An 18,348-nucleotide genomic window follows, 5' to 3' on the forward strand; every position below is an offset into this window, starting at 1 on the left:
GCAGAATGCTCCATGTGTGGGAACTCGGCCTCGACTGGTGTGCAAGTGGGTGGGGGTCATTTAACTTGTGCAATTAAGCATGATGCATGAAATGCAATGAATAAATATCTGAGCTGCATTCCGGTTTCATTAAATCTGGTGGGAGTTTTGTTACCAGTTTCTAAAGGGTAAGGTTTATTGATGATGATGATGATGATGATGATGATGATTGGATTTATACCCTGCTTTCCTTTATACATCTCAAAGCGGCTTACAATAAAAAGAAAAGGTATGCAACCAATGGCTTCAAGTTACAAGAAAGGAGATTAGGACTAAACACCAGGAAGGTCATTCTGGCGGTAAGAGCTTTTTGTCAGTGGAATGGACGCCAGGGGCAGATTTAGGGCGTGGAGTCCCAGGGGTGCCACAGCGGATGCCACAACTATTATGTACGATGGAGCATGAGAGGCGGGGTCACTGAATTTTGGTGTTGCATATGGAGTTGCAAATAAATTGGGCTCCATGATCACTGCAGATGGTGACAGCAGTCACGAAATTAAAAGATGCCTGCTTCTTGGGAGAAAGGTGATGACAAACCTAGACAGCATCTTCAAAAGCAGAAACATCACCTTGCCAACAAAGGTCCATATAGTTAAAGCTATGGTTTTCCCAGTAGTGATGTATGGAAGTGAGAGCTGGACCATAAAGAAGACAGATAGCCGAAGAATGGATGCTTTTGAATTCTGGTGCTGGAGGAGACTCTTGTGAGTCCCGTGGACTGCAAGAAGATCAAACCTCTCCATTCTGAAGGAAATCAGCCCTGAGTGCTCACTGGAAGGACAGATCGTGAAGCTGAGGCTCCAATACTTTGGCCACCTCATGAGAAGAGAAGACTCCCTGGAAAAGACCCTGATGCTGGGAAAGATGGAGGGCACAAGGAGAAGGGGATGACAGAGGACAAGATGGTTGGACAGTGTTCTCAAAGCTACCAACATGAGTCTGACAAAACTGTGGGAGGCAGTGGAGGACAGGAGTGCCTGGCGTGCTCTGGTCCATGGGGTCACGAAGAGTCAGACACGACTGAATGACTAAACAACAGGGAGCTGAGACCCAAGGTCTGCCACTGTGGACTCCCTCTGAAGGCGGTATAGTCTCCTACATTGGAGGTATTCAAGCAGAGGTTTGGTGGCCACCTGCAGTGTCAGATTAAACCCTGCAGAGGCCCCTAGGCAGTCAAAATCTTGGGCCCCACCCCTCATGCACGTGCTTTAGTGGGATAACATTGAACTAAGAAAGTTTGATTGTCATTTTCTTTCAAGATCAAATCAATATTACTTTGAGCTGTTTCCCGTGGGGTCCCTAAGGCAGTGCCAACTCTGCCTATTTGGTAATCCGGCACTGGCCATCTGTCATGGATGCTTTAGTTTAGATTCCTGCATTGCAGAGGATTGGATTAGATGAGCCTCGGGGTCCCTTCCAACTCTACAGTTCTATGATAGATTTAGCTGCACTGGAGAATGCCAACTAAGGGGTTGTGCCAAAGGGTTCATTCAGAATATTAAGAGCCATAGCTCAGAGACTGAGCATCTGCTTTGCATGCAGAACTCTCAGGTCCAACATCTGGCTTCTGGGGAAGAGCTGGGATTGTCTCCTGCCTGAAACCCCAGAAAGTCACTGCCAGTCAGTGCAGACAACACTGAACTTGATAGACCAACAGTTTGGCTCAGTATAGGGCAGAGTCCTACATCCGAAAATATACTTTTTATTTTTCCGTCTTTTGTTCTTCAGTAATAAAGATATTGAATGCAATCAGATCCACATCTTCTGCGTAACATTAGTGGAGAGCTGTTTGCAATCTGCTTTTGAGACATTTAATTTCACAACCTGAGTGCTGCTATATATATGCCACCTTCATTTCCAATTTATGTTACTTCCAGTTCATGTTTCTCAAGTATTCTTAAGGGTTTTATGTAGCTGCAGAATCACGTTGAGGTCTATTGTCTAGAGAGAGAGAGATTCTTTCAGCATTCGTTCCAGATTATCCAAGGATGCAATTCTCATCCTGCAGCCTGTATTGATTATTCTGCTGTACAGTTAAGAGGCTGGCGTATCCCTGGGTGAATGAAAAAGAATCCAGCTGCCCCCGTGCATTCAGGCAAGTAATTACCAGACACACAAAATAAATGAGTCGAAGAGACCTTTGATCAGACCAGGATCATTCACGAGAGCAAATATAAACAGCTGACCCTCTCACGCCTTAGGTCTCTTCATATTCTTTCATGGGGAAAGGCGAGCAGAGAAGAATGTGCAAAGTGAATTAGGCTGCAATCCTATACCAACTCACTTACCTGGGAGGAAGCCCCATCGAGTTCAAGGGAGTTTTACTTCTGAGTAAACCAGCATAGCACTGAGCTGTGAATAGGGTAAGAGACAGGGTTCCTGCATGTTTAATAGCTTTGTAGAAGAGGGAATTTCAGCAAACGTAATTTGTCATGCAAGATACACCTGCTTAGATTCTTTCTTCGCTGCTGAATGAAAGTGACCTATTCCTCGTTTATGTGTGGCCACCCGAGCTGCAAATTAGATGAACAATGGACTTACTCTAAATTAGGTCTGGCTCATAAAGAACATTGTATTTTATTTATTTCGCAAGATTATATACCACTTGATTGTAATAAAACTTCAAAGCAGTTTGCAGAAAGAATAAAATAACCAGTAAAAAAAAGATGAAAACAACTATTTAAAACATACCAAAAAATAATTAAAATCAATGATAAGCTGAAAACCAGATTAAAATGCATGCCAACAACATTATACGTGTTAGGCTTGCGTGTTTTTAGCAGGCACGAAAGAAAGTACAGTGAAGGTGCCCATTGATGTCAATAGGCAAAGTGCAAATGCTGCCACACTAGAAGATTAATTAATTACAACCACAGAATAAACCATGAGCCACAAGAAACAACTTTATATATTGACATGTGAAATCCTCCTGCAGCCAAAAATTCATTCTGTAAGGCACTTTGAATTTATTTTATGAAGGTGGTACATATATGAAATCCAATAATAGTAATAGGTAAAGGTAAAGGTAAAGGACCCCTGGACGGTGAAGTCCAGTCAAAGGCGACTATGGAGTTGTGGCGTTCATTTTGCTTTCAGGCCAGTGTTCGTCCACAGACAGCTTTCTGGGTCATGTGGCCAGCATGACTAATCCGCTTCTGGCGCAACAGGACACTGTGACGGAAACCAGAGCGCACAGAAACACCGTTTACCCTCCCATCACAGTGGTACCTATTTGTCTACTTGCACTGGCATGCTTTCGAACTGCTTCCTTCTAATCGGCAAGCACAAGAGGCTCAGTGGTTTAGACCGCAGTGCCACCCGTGCCCCAATAGCAGTAACAACAACTGTTATGTACTGCAGTGTTTCCCAACCTTGAGACCCCAGCTCTTTTCTGACTACAATTCCCATCAACCCTGACCACTGGTCTTGCTAGCTAGGGATGATGGGATTTGTAGTCCAAAAACAGCTGGAGACCCAAGGCTGGAAAATGCTGATGTACTGATCTGAATCCTAGAACAATAGGATCCCAGAATGCAGCAGTCTGATTGGTCCACAGGAGCCACCCAATCCAGCTCCAGGTGGAAGTGAATCAGCGACCTGATTGGCCTGCAGGAGCAGCCTGGAATTAGCCAATCACGTGGGGCCCATTGTGTAAATAATGTATATATAGCTAGGTGTTTGGGGGAAAGTTTCATTCATTGCTACTACAAGCTGAATAAAGAGCATGAAATTCACACTCGACTCCGAGTATATTTCAACAATAACGACAATATAATACAGTGGTACCTCGGGTTAAGAACCTAATTTGTTCCGGAGGTCCGTTCTTAAGCCGAAACTGTTCTCAACCTGAAGCACCACTCTAGCTAATGGGGCCTCCCACTGCTGCCGCGCCGCCGGAACACGATTTCTGTTCTCATCCTGAAGCAAAGTTCTTAACCCGAGGTAATATTTCTGGGTTAGCAGAATCTGTAACCTGAAGCATATGTAACCCGAGGTACCACTGTAGTTTAAAAGGTGCCCTTTTCTTCCCGCAGGGATGCCAATGTCACCCCCCTTTTGCACATGCAAGTGGGGGATTCCCCCTTTTGCACATGCAACTGGGCAGGAGTGCTGCTGTTGGGATGCTCCAAGGGGCGGGGGGGGGGGGGAGAGTAAGCTGGCTTGGGAACCAACAGATCCAGAGCTGATTTCACTGCTGTTGTACCTTGGCACTGGACCTGACATGGACCCAGTAGCTGCAACAGCAATCTTATGCCCCCCGCTGCCCAAATTTGCAGCTGGTGCCCATTGGAAGAGATGGGGTGGAAAGCAGGGGAGCGAATGGTAGGTGGTACCAGAGCCAATGACAGCTGGAACCAAGAAATTCTAGCCTTGTCCCCATCTCTCTCCCCCCCCCCCCCCCCGCTTTACAAGGGAAATACTATAAGACGGAGCTGGTAGGCATTGTAACACCCACTGCAGGCAGGTGGGGGCTTACTGGGGGCACACTGAGGCTGGCAGGGCAATACCCGCTCCTTGCCCTAATGGACCACATCCCCCTGGGGGGCTCCGGTGCCCTGGGCAACCATGGAGCCCAGGGATCTTGTGGATATGGCAAGGTGGTGGTGAGGTCTGTTCCCCGCCTTAAAGCGAAATATAGAATTGGGATGTTCCAAATGCACCAAAAGCGAACCAAAGCAGGCTCGGAAATGAAAAGCCGGATCATTCCACTCCCCCACTCCACCTCCCCGGGCTCATTCTCTATTCCACATCCCCTCTCTGCAGCATGGAACCTTCCGAAGCTACGGCCGCGGCCACTGCCCCACCCCTGCTTTCCGAAGTGGAACGCGCCGCGTTGACCCGTTGCCATGGAGACCGGCGAGGCCCCGTCCGGCTCGTCGCTCACGCCCTGCTATAGGAGGGATTCGAGGCGGCTGGTTGGGTGGGAGAGCTGCTCGTGTCGCTGCGGCGCTTAGTTCGCCCCTCTCCCGCGTTGGAGGCAGGTCTTGAGGGGTGGGGTGGGCGAAATGCTGGGCCGAGGGAGCAGCTGAGGGGTGTGGTGGGGGGCAAAATGGTTCTGCGGCTGCGTGAAGCGGGGGAAGCCGGCGGCCAAGAAAGGGTTAATTTAAAGGGGCGTCGGGGGTCTCGTCGGAAGGGCGCCGGGTTATTCTTGGGTGCGGTGGGGCAGGGCTGGATTAGTAGAGAATCCGCTCTGCATGCAGAAACTCCCCCCCCCCCCGTCCCTTTGCATGCAGAGCCTCATATCCTGGAGAGCTGCTGCCAGTCAGTGTAAGCAATACTGAGCTAGGTGACGTGATGCCTTGATTTGGGATTTTTTTCCCCTTTTCTTTTTCAAGGCAGCTGCCCAGAATTTACAGGGGTTCCTGCTGAAGGGCCAAACATGAAATACCTTCAGCCTAAAAACCCTGTGGGTAGGAACTAGAAAGCTTCGCTTGCTTCATTTCTGCAATTGGTGCATCCCACCCGTGGGCGCAGCAGTGGCATAGCGTGGGGGGTGCAGGGGGGGGCGGCCGCACCGGGCGCAACATCTGGGGGGGGGGCGCGCTCGCACTCGCAGCTCTCTGCCCCTACCTGGCTCACTCTCTCTCTCTCACTGCAGTGCTGGCTGTGCGAATCCGATCCGAGCCGCCGGGTCGCTGCCCACTGTGGGGGGGGGGGGGGTGCCAGGCGTGCGGTGCGGTGCGGTGCGGAGAGAGAGCGAGGGACTATCTGGGGGAGGGACAGTGCAGCGGGGAGGCGCAAATTACTTGCCTTGCCCCGGGTTAGGGGCGCAAATTACTTGCCTTGCCCCGGGTGCTGACAACCCATGCTACGCCACTGGGGCGCAGCCAGATTGTTGTTACGGTGGGTGCAGAACTTGGTTAGGGGGGAGTGCAGAACTGCCGTGATTGTCAATTAGTTAAGTATTTCTATTGTTTTACTTGATCTAGGGTTGCAGCTCCCCCTCCCCCCATACACCCATCATCCCAGCCCTGAAGGGTGGGTGCTGTTAGGCTGCCACCTTTCTTTCTCCTTCCCTCCCCAAGCTGGGCCTTTGGAATGGAACAGCTGCAAATAAGGCGGAAACCCAGTGGGTGAAGCTGGGGGGGGGAGGGGTCTGGGGGGCTTTCCTTGTTGAATTTCTGCCTGCTGCAAATCCACCCTGAGGGAAAAATAAGGTGGGGAATTCTGGTGGCAAAGGGGTGAGGAAAAGGTACTATGATATGTATATGGTGGAATTGTTTAAACATCAAACAATTTTGGGAAACAATATATAACGAAATGAAAAAAAATGTTTAGCTATTCATTTAGGAAAACACCAGAAGGTTTTCTATTGGGAATAGCTGCAGGAAAAACTTAACTTTCAATTGTGGCTCTGGGAGATAACTTGCAGTGGGGTTGTTAAGTAGGTGGCGGAGTTAGGATTTGCATGCAGCAAAGTAATCCTAGATGCATAAGAAGCTGTGCAATACCAGGTCAGGCACTCTTCGCCTACGATCTAGCATCCTAGTGTCTGCTCCAACTGGCAGTGACTCTTCTGGGTCTCTGGCAGAGAAGGTTGTTTCTTCTCACATGCTGCCTAATTCCTTTCATCGGAGATAACCAGCAGTTTATTTATTTATAATATTTTCCAAGGTGTGCAAGGCACCGTACATGTTTTTTCCTTCCTTATTTTATCCTTAAAGCAACTCTGTGAGGTGGGTTAGGGTAAGAAACACTGACTAGACCGATGTCACCCAATGAACTGCGTGGCTGAGTGGGGCATTCAACTGGAGTCTTCCCTCTCTCTGCCCTAGTCTCAATCACACTTGCTGACTTTCTTCCTCATGCAAAAGATGTGCTCTGGCCCTTCTTTCATTTGCACATTTATTAAAACTTATAGTTCAGACTGTCCTGAATGCTTATGAAGGGTAGCAACAATCAATTGTTAAATGTTTTTAAAAGTGTGAAATATATAGCAAATCATAATCTCCCCAAAGAGCTTCAACAAGCTCGGTATTGGTGTGGTTGGAATTGTGACCCTTTTCATACATGGACCAGTTGGATAAAAGAATGCCTAATAACAGAATGTTCCACTCTTGTAGAATAAAGTCGTACCTTGTTTTGTGACCAGGATCCGTTCCGGAGCCCCAAACGCTAGACAAAAAGGATGCACAACAAAGTGCCGCTCTGCGCACACGCGCGGAGTGGTTTATGCTTCTGCACATAGCACAATTTAGCGCTTCTGCACATGCGCAAGCAGCAAACCCGGAAGTAACCCATTCTGATACTTCTGGGTTTGCTGCGGACGTTCGATGAAATGGACGCTCGACAAGGCGGACTCAAAACGAGGTGCCACTGTAGCTGTGACAAAGCCCTATTGAAACCCTTCTACTCCAGACTCACTCCTATTTCACCACCATGAGCAGTTCTGTCTTTTCTCATGCGTGCTCCCAGCAATTCTGTTTTGCACACAGAAGGTGCCTGGTTCAACCCCCAGAATCTCAAGGTAGGGCCGGGTGACAGTCCCATCTGAAATCCTGGAGAGCTGCTGCCAGTCAGTGTGTAGACAATACTGAGCTAGCTGTGCCAGCGGTCTTGTAATTATATGTGTTCTTAACTGGCAGAAAACCCAATGTAGCTAGCTCTCTGTCCATTGTCACATTTGTGTAGGGCACAGAATGAACATACAAAGCTGCATTTTATTGGGCCCATCCAACCCAATATGTTAACTCTCCAAGGGTTTCCGCTGCCTTATTACCTGTACAGGGACACGGGTGGCGCTGTGGGTTAAAGCCTCAGCGCCTAGGGCTTGCCAATCAAAAGGTCGGTGGTTCGAATCCCCGCAGCGGGGTGCGCTCCCGTTGTTCAGTCCCAGCGCCTGCCAACCTAGCAGTTCGAAATCACTCTCGGGTGCGAGTAGATAAATAGGGACCGCTTACTAGCGGGAAGGTAAACGGCGTTTCCGTGTGCGGCTCTGGCTCGCCAGAGCAGCGATGTCACGCTGGCCACGTGACCCGGAAGTGTCTTCGGACAGCGCTGGCCCCCGGCCTCTTTGAGTGAGATGGGCGCACAACCCTAGAGTCTGTCAAGACTGGCCCGTACGGGCAGGGGTACCTTTACCTTTTTATTACCTGTACACTGCCTTTGCTTTGTGGCAGGATATGCTGGGAATATAACATGAAGAGCATTTGTATGTAAAGCATATAGAGCACAAAACTGCAGCCCCCCTGCAGTGTTGCCATATGCTGCTGCTGAGTCTAATGTTGCCATTTGGGAGGGGCTTAATTGACTGCTGCTTGCAAGAAAGGCAGATGAGTGCCAGGTTACTCATCTGTGTCTTCCTTCCTTCCATAGACTTATTTCTATGTGCTTTTAAGATGGTAACGGAAGCCTTTAGAGCTTTTGATTTGTTCCACCTAACACTCCCTTTTACCTGGTTACCAACTTTTTATTTTATTTTACAGAATTTCCCCCCTAGTTGCCTTCTTCAGATGTTTGATTTGCTGACATTAGCAGACGATGATAATAATTGTCTCCATCTTTTAACCGTTGCTAATTTATGTTGCTGATCAAGCTGCTGTAAAGGTGCAGATGAAGTTCAGGGTATTTTAGTTGACAAACCAATGTATGCCTCAACACCTCGGCTGAATAATTCTTCTTGCTTAAAACTTTATTTTTCAGTTTCTGTTTATACTTGTAAGCAACAACTCCTAGCTTGCTTCCCACTTGCAGAATACTAACCTCAGTTTCTAAGAGGCTAGTGGTAAGCCTCCATTCTTAAATGGTAATATGTGAATTATGTATATAGATCATGCAAATTGTTCACTCAAATCTTTTGGTCACTTAAGTATTGCGGAAGTTTTTGGAGATTTTCCGTTATGTATATCCCACTTTTCTTAAACAATTCAAAGTAGCTCAAAAGCAAGCTCAGTAAAAAAAGAAGAAATAAATACATAGTATAATAAGAATTACACATCAGCAGAGAGAAGAAAAATGAAATTGACAGACTATTATCCAGCCAACAGTGGCGTTGCGTGGGTTGTCAGCACCCGGGGCAAGGCAAGTAATTTGCGACCCCTAACCCGGGGCAAGGCAAGTAATTTGCGCCCCCCGCTGCACTGTCCCTCCCCCAGATAGTCCCTCGCTCTCTCTCCACATCGCATCGCACGCCTGGCACCCTCCCCTCCACAGTGGGCGGCGACCCGGCGGCTCGGATCGGATTCGCACAGCCAGCACTGCAGTGAGAGAGATTGAGTGAGCCAGGTACGGGCAGAGAGCTGCGAGTGCGAGCGCGCCCCCCCAGATGTTGCGCCCGGTGCGGCCGGCCCCCCCTGCACCCCCCACGCTACGCCACTGCCAGCCAATATAACCACAGAGAAGCAGGGAAGAATCCATATCAGAACGAAGACAGAAAAGAGGGCCAACTAACCATTCTCCAAAATCTCCTTAGAGAGCCAGGTTTTAAAGCTTCTGAAGGCAGCGTTTGGGCCAGGTGAGCATCCTTGGGGAGTTCCAAGGGATGAAACAGGGATCTGCTAGTAGACATCTATTAAAAAGTAGGGCCTTTGATGTGGAAGGGAATGAGTAAGAATAGGGGTTCTATTTTTTTTTTACATTTGTAGTTTTGTACAAAAGAAACAGTTGCAAAGTGACTTAACCACATGAAGCACTACAAATAAAACAAAACCAGATAATTTTAAACACCAAAATCCATATCATGCTCACCCAATAACATATTCATAAAGAAAAGTCCTACCACTAAATGGCGATCATCACTATAGGGGCCAATATTACCATTTATTCTACATATTAATTCCTACACCTCTAATTCTGTTTACTATATAAGCTTAATCTAGTTGGATTAAATTACTCTAGTTTTTAAAATATATATATATATCTTTGTCACGTGTATCCTGTATTCATTTTTAGTGCCATATAGCTATTTTATTTATTTAAAATATATTTAGACATCTCTTCATTGTAGAGCGATTTCACAGCAGGGTACAATTTAAGTAATAACTGACGTGTACATAAAGTAGGGTCGCCATACTTCTGGGATTGCGATGATGGAATCGGCAAAATGTCCGGGTTTTGGAAACGTCCCCCCCCCCCCATCTCAGTAACTTTCTTTGAGCAACCCCCCCCCCGCGCCAAGAAAAAAAATCTCAACAATTTTTTGTCTCGATTTTCACTTCCTGAAATATGGCAACCCTAATGTAAAAGCAATGGCATATTAAAGAGAGAGAAATTAAGAGCCACATCAAAATGTAACCAACCAGGAAGATGGCGCCGGTTCCATGAGTGATTCTGAGTCAACTCCCTGGGACAGTTTATTGTTGTACATTGTTTCTAAATTTAGTGTTGTAAATTGTTTTAATTGTCTGTTTTAACCATATTTGCACAGCAGTTTTTAACATTGTGAGTGTCCTCTATTTAAGAGGCTTCTACTCTGTAGCCTCTTACAGTTGTTTTATCTGCAAGTCTTTTAGTTCTTATGCTCTTACGGTTGTTTTAACTGCGTGTCTTTGTTGGTTTTTACCTCTTATCTGTTTTAATTATTGGTTTTTTATCCATCCATTATCTGTGTTTAATCTTGTATTTTATTCGGATGTTTTATGCCTGTTTCCTTGTCCTCATTTGCACTAACAAGTATCGGCCAAAAAATCCTAACTGCTATTTCATCTATATGCTTTTTTTAATCCTGGTCTGTGACCGTAATAAAGTTCATTCATTCATGTAACCAACCAATCTTTCAAAGGCCTGTGTGAGCGACAAAGTCTTTTTAAAAAATTTTTATTCATTTTCCAAACAATTTTATACACATTATTTAACACTCATTCTTCAGTTTTTGACTTCCCTCAGTTTCTCTGTCAACCTTTCGTAAAGTTTCTATTTGTTAACGCATTTCTAAACATAATATTGCCTTTTAGAACTCCTTTTCCTCTTACTCTCTTTTTTGCAGTATTTCTTGCTATCTCACAGAGTCTCTTCAAAACCAACAAGCGTAGTCTGTACATCACATATATTTTTCAGATATTCTGTAAATCTCCCCCAGTCCTCGATAAACTTTTGGTCTTTCTGATATCGAATCTTCCCAGTCAATTTATCTAATTCTGCATATTCAGTCAATTTCCTTCTCCATTCTTCCACTGTTGGAATTTCTTCCTGCTTCCATCTTTGGGCCAGAAGTATCCTTGCAGCAGTCACTGTGTATTAAGCGACAAAGTCTTTAACTGGTATTGGAAATTCAACAGTGTTGGCAGCTTCCATGAATGTGGAATTCCATGAGTCCTGCCCTAGCCGTAATGACAAGGTTCTGCTTCCACTGTCAGAGGCAGCCGGCATTCTAGTTGCTGGGAACCACAGATGGAGAGATTGCTGTGGCATCTAGGTCCTGCCTTGGGGCTTCCCATAGGCATCTAGCTGGCCACTGAGGAGGGGATGTTAGACTAGGATGGACTTTTCGCTCGATCCAGCAAGGCTCTTCTGATGTTCTTGTGACAGTGATTAACAGAATTATGCTTTCTCATATAGTAAAGGTAAAAGTAAAGGTACCCCTGACCATGAGGTCCAGTCGCAGACAACTCTGGGGTTGCAGTGCTCATCTTGCTCTATAGGCCGAGGGAGCCAGCGTTTGTCTGCAGAGAGCTTCCGTGTCATGTGGCTAGCATGACTTAAGTCGCTTCTGGCGAACCAGAGCAGCGCACGGAAACGCCATTTACCTTCCCGCCAGAGCGGTACCTATTTATCTACTTGCACTTGACGTGCTTTCGAACTGCTAGGTGGGAAGGAGCAGGGACCGAACAACGGGAGCTCACCCCGTCGCGGGGATTCAAACCGCCAACCTTCTGATCGGCAAGCCCTAGGTTCAGTGGTTTAGACTACAGCACCACCCGTGTCCCTTGCGCCACCCACGTCCCTTTTCTCATATAGTAAGCACCCCCAAATTTTTTTTGTAACAGTAGCCGTGTTGCATCTGCTGCAGCAAAAAAGCATTAGAACAGTACCTTAACAAAAATTATATTTTTTAAAATTTTAATTTAAAACGATTTAGCATGTGTGGCATAATCCAGCTTTGTCCAGTTTGTCATATGCACAGGCTTAGTGGGGCTTTCTTATGGGTAAACACACATTGAACTAGCCTGTGCCTGCAATTCCCTGAATGCTTGTTTGGGAGAAAGCACTACTGAATTCATTGGGATCTACACCCAAGTAAAGACGATTTTAGCATGTTGCTGCATCATAGTTGCTATAGGGCACTCTGTTCTTCGTGTGCCAAAATGAGTGATTGGCTTTCCTATTTCCCTTTTTAAAAATATAGTTGGAATTGGTAACAGGTTATGGATATTGCCTTTATTTATTTATTTTTTCATTTCTGAGCAGATATCAAGTCTGTACAACTTGTTGTAACTGTTTGACAATTGGCAATCATGAGCGTCAATGACTTTGTGATTCTCCCTGGTTCAAAAACTGGAGTCTCTGTAAAACTGAAAGCAAAGTAAGTTCATTTCCTGTAACTGTCTCGTGTGCTTCGATAATCTATTGGCTTTTTATGTGCACCATGAAAGCAAGCTATTCATAACTATGAACAGAGCAATCACCTGCATGATGAGTTCAATGGTGTTGTTGTTGTTGTTTCTACACACCTAGTTATGTATGTATAGGATTGCAGCCTATGGCTACTGTCATAAAATAATTTGCTTGGGAGTTACTGTATTTTTCACACCATAGGATGCACCGGACAATAGGACGCACCTTGTTTTAGAGGGGGGAGAACAAGAAAAAAAAATTATCCCCCTCTCTGCCCAGCGCCCCTTCAGCGAAGCGGCAGGAGGCGCTGCGCAGAGAGAGGGAGAATTTTCCCCCTCTTGTTTTCCCGCTCCAAAACAAGGCGCCGTTTAAGGTGCGTTCAGGCGGCTACCTTGGAAGCCTGGAGAGCGAGAGGGGTCAGTGCACACCGACCCCTCTTGCTCTCCAGGCTTCAGGTTCCTTTCAACCTGCTCTTTGGGGCTGGCGGGGGGAAGCCCACCACCAGCCCCAAAGAGCAGGTCAGAGAGCAGCGGAAAGACGCAGTGGAGAGGCTGCTGCCATAGTCGCGCGTCACCTCTCCAGCTGGGAGAGGGTCGTGGGGCTATGGCTTCTTTAGCCCCGCACACGCTCTCCCAGCTGAAGAGGTGGTGGCGGCTATAGAGGTTCCTGCCATAGCTGTGCGTCACCTCTCCAGCCGGGAGAGGGTCGCGGGGGGGCTGCTTTAGCCCCGCGCGTGCTCTCCCGGCTGGAGAGGTGACGGGCGGCTATAGAGGTTCCTGCCATAGCTGCGCGTCACCTCTCCAGCCGGGAGAGGGTTGCAGGGGGCTGCTTTAGCCCCGTGCGTGCTCTCCCGGCTGGAGAGGTGACGGGCGGCTATAGAGGCTCCTGCCATAGCTGCGCGTCACCTCTCCAGCCGGGAGAGGGTCGCGGGGCTATGGCGTCTTCGCTCCATAGGACGCACACACATTTCCCCTTCATTTTTGAAGGGGAAAAAGTGTGTCCTATAGAGCGAAAAATACGGTGCTTCTGTTGAAACATATGGGATTTGCTTCCAAGTAAATGGGTTTAAAATTGCTTGTTTCTGAACCATGCTGATCATATTATATTGTATACGGGAGGAGGAAAATCTGAATTTGGTGTTTGAACTTAAATCTCTCTTCAGAAGTATACGAGAGCTGCAGTTGGAGAAGGTTCAGCTGGAACTTGAAAATAAAGAGATGGAGAAGACACTTCAGCAGCTACAATCAAACATGAGCAGAGAAAAACAAGAGAGAGAGTAGGTGAAATTTAATGATTTGAAATTAAGAGTGAGGATTCTAGTGAACCCCTGCTCCCCCGACCCCAACCCCCCCCCACTTTTGGGGACTGGGTTGAATTGTATTCCTCAAGAGTTCTTTCTTTAGTTATTATTATTTCAAACTCCACCTTTCTGCTGTTTGCACCCGAAGTGTCTTTCAGTGCAAGAAATCTACACAGGAAAAATATCACCATCTTAAAATACATAACAACATAACTTTAATAAAATGGAGCAGGTGGATAAGATCGGTTGAAACAAACAGCAGCCAATTAAAATTGCCAACCTCCCCATTTTCAGTTGGATAACAGCTGTAAGATTTCACATTGCTTTTGTGCTTTTCCTTTTTTAAAAACAACAACAACCAATAGCTTGTGGCATGGTTTCCCCCTGACACTTACGTTCACTCCCCAGGGGTGCTCTATGCTCAGCTGGAAGAAGTCTAAGTGAAAACTTCCAATTGTTCCTCATCTGGCCGTAGGGGCAAAGTGGATTTTAAACTGAAAAGTGGCTTGCCTATTCATTTGTGGCAGCAGCAGATGTAGAAGCATCAAGATAACCCCCAACTATGTGTCTGCTTCTGCCCTGTGCTGGCACATTGCTTTGTAGAATTGCAGCCTTTGTCTTTTGCTGCTGTTGGGATTTTGATACCAGAATTCAATTTCAATCCCCGCTCTCACCCAATGAACTCTGTTTGGTATTCTTTCAGGGTGCTTCATTGTTCATGAAACGGTCATTATCTTTTAATAGAATCTCAATTCTATATGGGTTTTAAGTGCATATGCATGCATTTACAAAAAAACACAAGGAAGTTGTAATTGTTCTGTATTTGATAGAATCCATTTAGGAAGTCAAAATGTTCTGCAGACAAAGCACAACGCTGAATATCTGTAACTCTTCTCTTCAATTCCGAGAGCCACTTTTATTAACCTCTCTGTATCTGTTTCTTTTTCTCGGTAATGTGAATAATAATGCTAACTTTCCTCTCTCAGAAGAGCTTTGCAAGGGTGCAGTCATTAGTGTTCTGCTGCGCTTAACAAGATATATGGTTCTGTTTAAGTGTTAAGTGTTGCTAATTGCCTTGGATCATAATCATTAATTTCTGCATCCTTTCTCAGAACATTTAATGCTGGATTCTAGCTAGGAGAAGCTCATTTTTTAAAAGCAATGGCACTTCATTTTTTAGTTCATAATAATTTGTTTTGCTGATCATTTGCAAAGGAGCAAAATAGTACTGGAAATGGAAGCAACTAATCTTCTCTAAATGGGATTTCCCCCAGTACAGTCATACCTCGGGTTGAATGTGCTTCAGGTTGAGCACTTCTGGGTTTCGCCGCTCGCGCATGCGCAGACGTTCAAAATGGTCATGCGCGGAAGTGGCAAAACGCAACCCGCAATCGTGTCTTACGTTCTGTTCAGGATGCGAACGGGGCTCCGGAACGGATCCCGTTCGCATTACGAAGTACCACTGTATGATGACAGTGTATTGAAAGTTGGGAAATACTAGGTTTAAGAATCCTGTAATTTGCAGTGGATGTGAGGGAACATGGTCAGGAAATCATGACTAGCTGGGGGAGAAAGGCTTCCGTAATGCAGAAAGCCACCTAGTTTAGTAATATCAAAGGCTTGAACCCAAGGTCTTTTTGATTCATACCTTACGCAACCTTATAGTCATAGTCACCATGCTACATCTAGGAATATCAGATAATTCTAACAAAAATCAGGAACAGAAATGGCTGGTGTTCATTTAGTTGTCCCATCTTCAGAACGGAGACCAATCCATTCTGAATGCATTCCTTCCCCTTTTGCATTACATTTTTTCCTGCATTGAAATGAATGGGGTGAACTAACATAATGACAACGTAGTTTTGCCACAGTGTACAGCAAGACAGATAATGTAGTTTTGGATGGAACTGCAATAGAACAGAAAAAGTACTGCATGTGATGAGTACAGGGCAGAACAGAAAAGAATGCCTTCATACATCCTTAGCTATACCCAGTGCTTTCCCCCCCTAATTTTTTAGAAAAGTGTATAGTGGTACCTCGGGTTAAAGCCGCTTCAGGTTACAGCCGCTTCAGGTTACAGACTCCGCTAACCCAGAAATAGTACCTCGGGTTAAGAACTTCGCTTCAGGATGAGAACAGAAATCGTGTGGCGTGACCTCCAGAACGAATTAAGTTCTTAACCTGAGGTACCACTGTACAGTACTCTCATTTTCCTTCTCATATTGAAATACTGCCCCTCAATGAGGCCAAACTTAGATTCACAAAATGTTTAGGGGTATGCGTACCCCCAGAAGAAAAGCACTGGGTAGATCAATGCATCTACAGTGGTGCCTCGCAAGACGAAAAGAATCCGTTCCGCGAGTCTCTTCGTCTAGCGGTTTTTTCGTCTTGCGAAGCAACCCTATTAGCGGATTAGCGGATTAGCGCTATTAGCTGTTTAGCGGCTATTAAAGGCTTAAGGGATTAGCGGATTAGCTGCTAAAAGGCTATTAGCAGCTTAGTGCCTTAGAAAAAGGGGGTGGGGAGCGAAAAAAAATCGCAAGAATCGCAAGACATTTTCGTCTTGTGAAGCAAGCCCATAGAGAAATTCGTCCTGCGAAGCGCATTGAAAAACAGAAAACCCTTTCGTCTAGCGGGTTTTCCGTCTTGCGAGGCATTTGTCTTGCGGGGCACCACTGTAGTTTGATGCTTCTGTCTGGTTCAAAGACACAACTAGTGACATCCGCTGACGGTCAACCAACTTGGCAGTAGAAATCTGCTTGCTCAGTGGGACTTTTAGATTTTATTCTCCTTTGGACTCCCAACATCTGCAAGGAAGGCTCCTTCAACCCATTGCAGATTTTTTTGGGGGGTGGTGGGGGTGGAGAGGATGCTGCCCGCTATTTAATGTAAATTACACAACATACATAACTATTTGCATCACTTATGTAACTTTACATTCATTTCAAAGTAAAAAAAAGAAATCACAATAATCTAAAAGCAGTGATCAATTATGTATTGTTTGTGTTCTTAAAAACAACAATGTGAATGGACACAGATTGCGTTTGCTTGGCTGATTTCTGTGGCTGACCACAGATGAACATGTGAGCGGCAGCAATTTGCTCTTCCTTTTCTGTTTTTGTTTTAATTCTCTGACATCCTTTGATGAAGCAGCAGGCCCACCTCCCTCTCCAGCCCTTCCTTAAACAGAAAAACCTTCATTGAACCAATGGTTGGTGCTGCTTTAATTGTGAGGAGAAGCCGAGGCCTCGGTATGGCTGCAAATGGATGAATTCGCTCCCAGTCCCTTCATGCCAGTATTGGGAGGATAGGGTAACATCCTTTGCCCTGTCAGGCATGATGAAAGTCACATGAGGGGAAGTGGGGTCACCTTGCAAGTCCTGATCGTTTAGGTGCATCACTGTTTCCTGCCCAGAGGGTGAAGACTTAAAGCCTCCTATGCATGTAGAGCAGTAGTGATGTATGGAAGTGAGAGCAGGACCATAAAGAAGGCTGATCGCCGAAGAATTGATGCTTTTGAATTATGGTGCTGGAGGAGACTCTTGAAAGTCCCATGGACTGCAAGAAGATCAAACACATCCATTCTTAAGGAAATCAGCCCTGAGTGCTCACTGGAAGGACAGATCCTGAAGCTGAGGCTCCAATACTTTGGCCACCTCATGAGAAGAGAAGACTCCCTGGAAAAGACCCTGATGTTGGGAAAGATGGAGGGCACAAGGAGAAGGGGACGACAGAGGACGAGATGGTTGGACAGTGTTCGCGAAGCTACCAACATGAGTCTGACAAAAGTGTGGGAGGCAGTGGAAGACAGGAGTGCCTGGCGTGCTCTGGTCCATGGGGTCACGAAAAGTCAGACACGACTGAATGACTAAACAACAACAAATGCATGTAGAGCAGGCTTCCTCAACCTTGGCCCTCCAGATGTTTTTGGCCAATAATAATAATAATAATAATTTATTATTTGTACCCTGCCCATCTGGCTGGGTTTCCCCAGCCACTCTGGGCGGCTTCCACAGAGACCAAAAATACACTAAAATGTCACACATTAAAAACTTCCCTGATGTCTTCTGAATGTCAGGTAGGTGTTTATCACTTTGACATCTGATGGGAGAGCGTTTCACAGGGCGGGTGCCACTACCAAGAAGGCCCTCTGCCTTGTTCCCTGTAGCTTTGCTTCTCGCAATGAGGGAACCACCAGAAGGCCCCGGCGCTGGACCTCAGCGTCCGAGCAGAACGATGGGGGTGGAGATGCTCCTTCAGGTATACTGGACCGAGGCCGTTTAGGGCTTTAAAGGTCAACACCAAAACTTTGAATTGTGCTCGGAAACGTACTGGGAGCCAATGTAGGTGTTATGTGGCCTCCGCGGCCGCCCCCAGTGACCAATCTAGCTCCCCTGAGCTCTAGCTAGCATGACCAGTGGTCAAGGATGATGGGAATTATAATCTCAAAACAACTGGAGGGCCAAGTTTGAGGAAGCCTGATGTAGAGTAAAACTGGCCCACCTTCCATTCCTGGG

At 46.3% G+C, this 18,348-nt stretch overlaps 1 protein-coding gene and 1 long non-coding RNA gene across 6 annotated transcripts in view; one reads left to right on the forward strand and one right to left on the reverse strand.

Moving 5' to 3' along the window:
• The first annotated feature begins 4,212 nt into the window (after positions 1-4,212).
• ZBBX (zinc finger B-box domain containing) overlaps positions 4,213-18,348 on the forward strand; it is a 47,405-nt gene continuing 33,269 nt past the window's right edge. Inside the window, exons 1-4 of one of the 5 annotated variants that reach the window (XM_083442064.1) lie at positions 4,213-4,362; positions 4,804-5,017; positions 12,385-12,499; positions 13,694-13,807. In XM_083442064.1, the coding sequence (XP_083298190.1) occupies positions 12,432-12,499; positions 13,694-13,807 (182 nt within the window). In that variant the 5' untranslated portion in view covers positions 4,213-4,362; positions 4,804-5,017; positions 12,385-12,431. Of the gene's footprint in view, positions 4,363-4,803; positions 5,022-5,286; positions 5,308-8,987; positions 9,026-9,361; positions 9,494-10,684; positions 10,778-11,227; positions 12,500-13,693; positions 13,808-18,348 lie in introns of those variants that run through there. The other 4 variants (XM_083442066.1, XM_083442065.1, XM_083442068.1 and 1 more) reach the window with 4 other exon arrangements.
• Positions 7,568-9,481, reverse strand: LOC310678517. Its single transcript, XR_014511803.1, has 3 exons — positions 9,351-9,481; positions 8,133-9,008; positions 7,568-7,759 (listed from the first exon to the last, which is right to left on the reverse strand). It is a non-coding gene; the product is annotated as an uncharacterized lncRNA (long non-coding RNA).

The sequence above is a fragment of the Podarcis tiliguerta genome (assembly GCF_965153285.1).
Source record: "Podarcis tiliguerta genome assembly, chromosome: 5".
Taxonomy (NCBI): domain Eukaryota; kingdom Metazoa; phylum Chordata; class Lepidosauria; order Squamata; family Lacertidae; genus Podarcis; species Podarcis tiliguerta.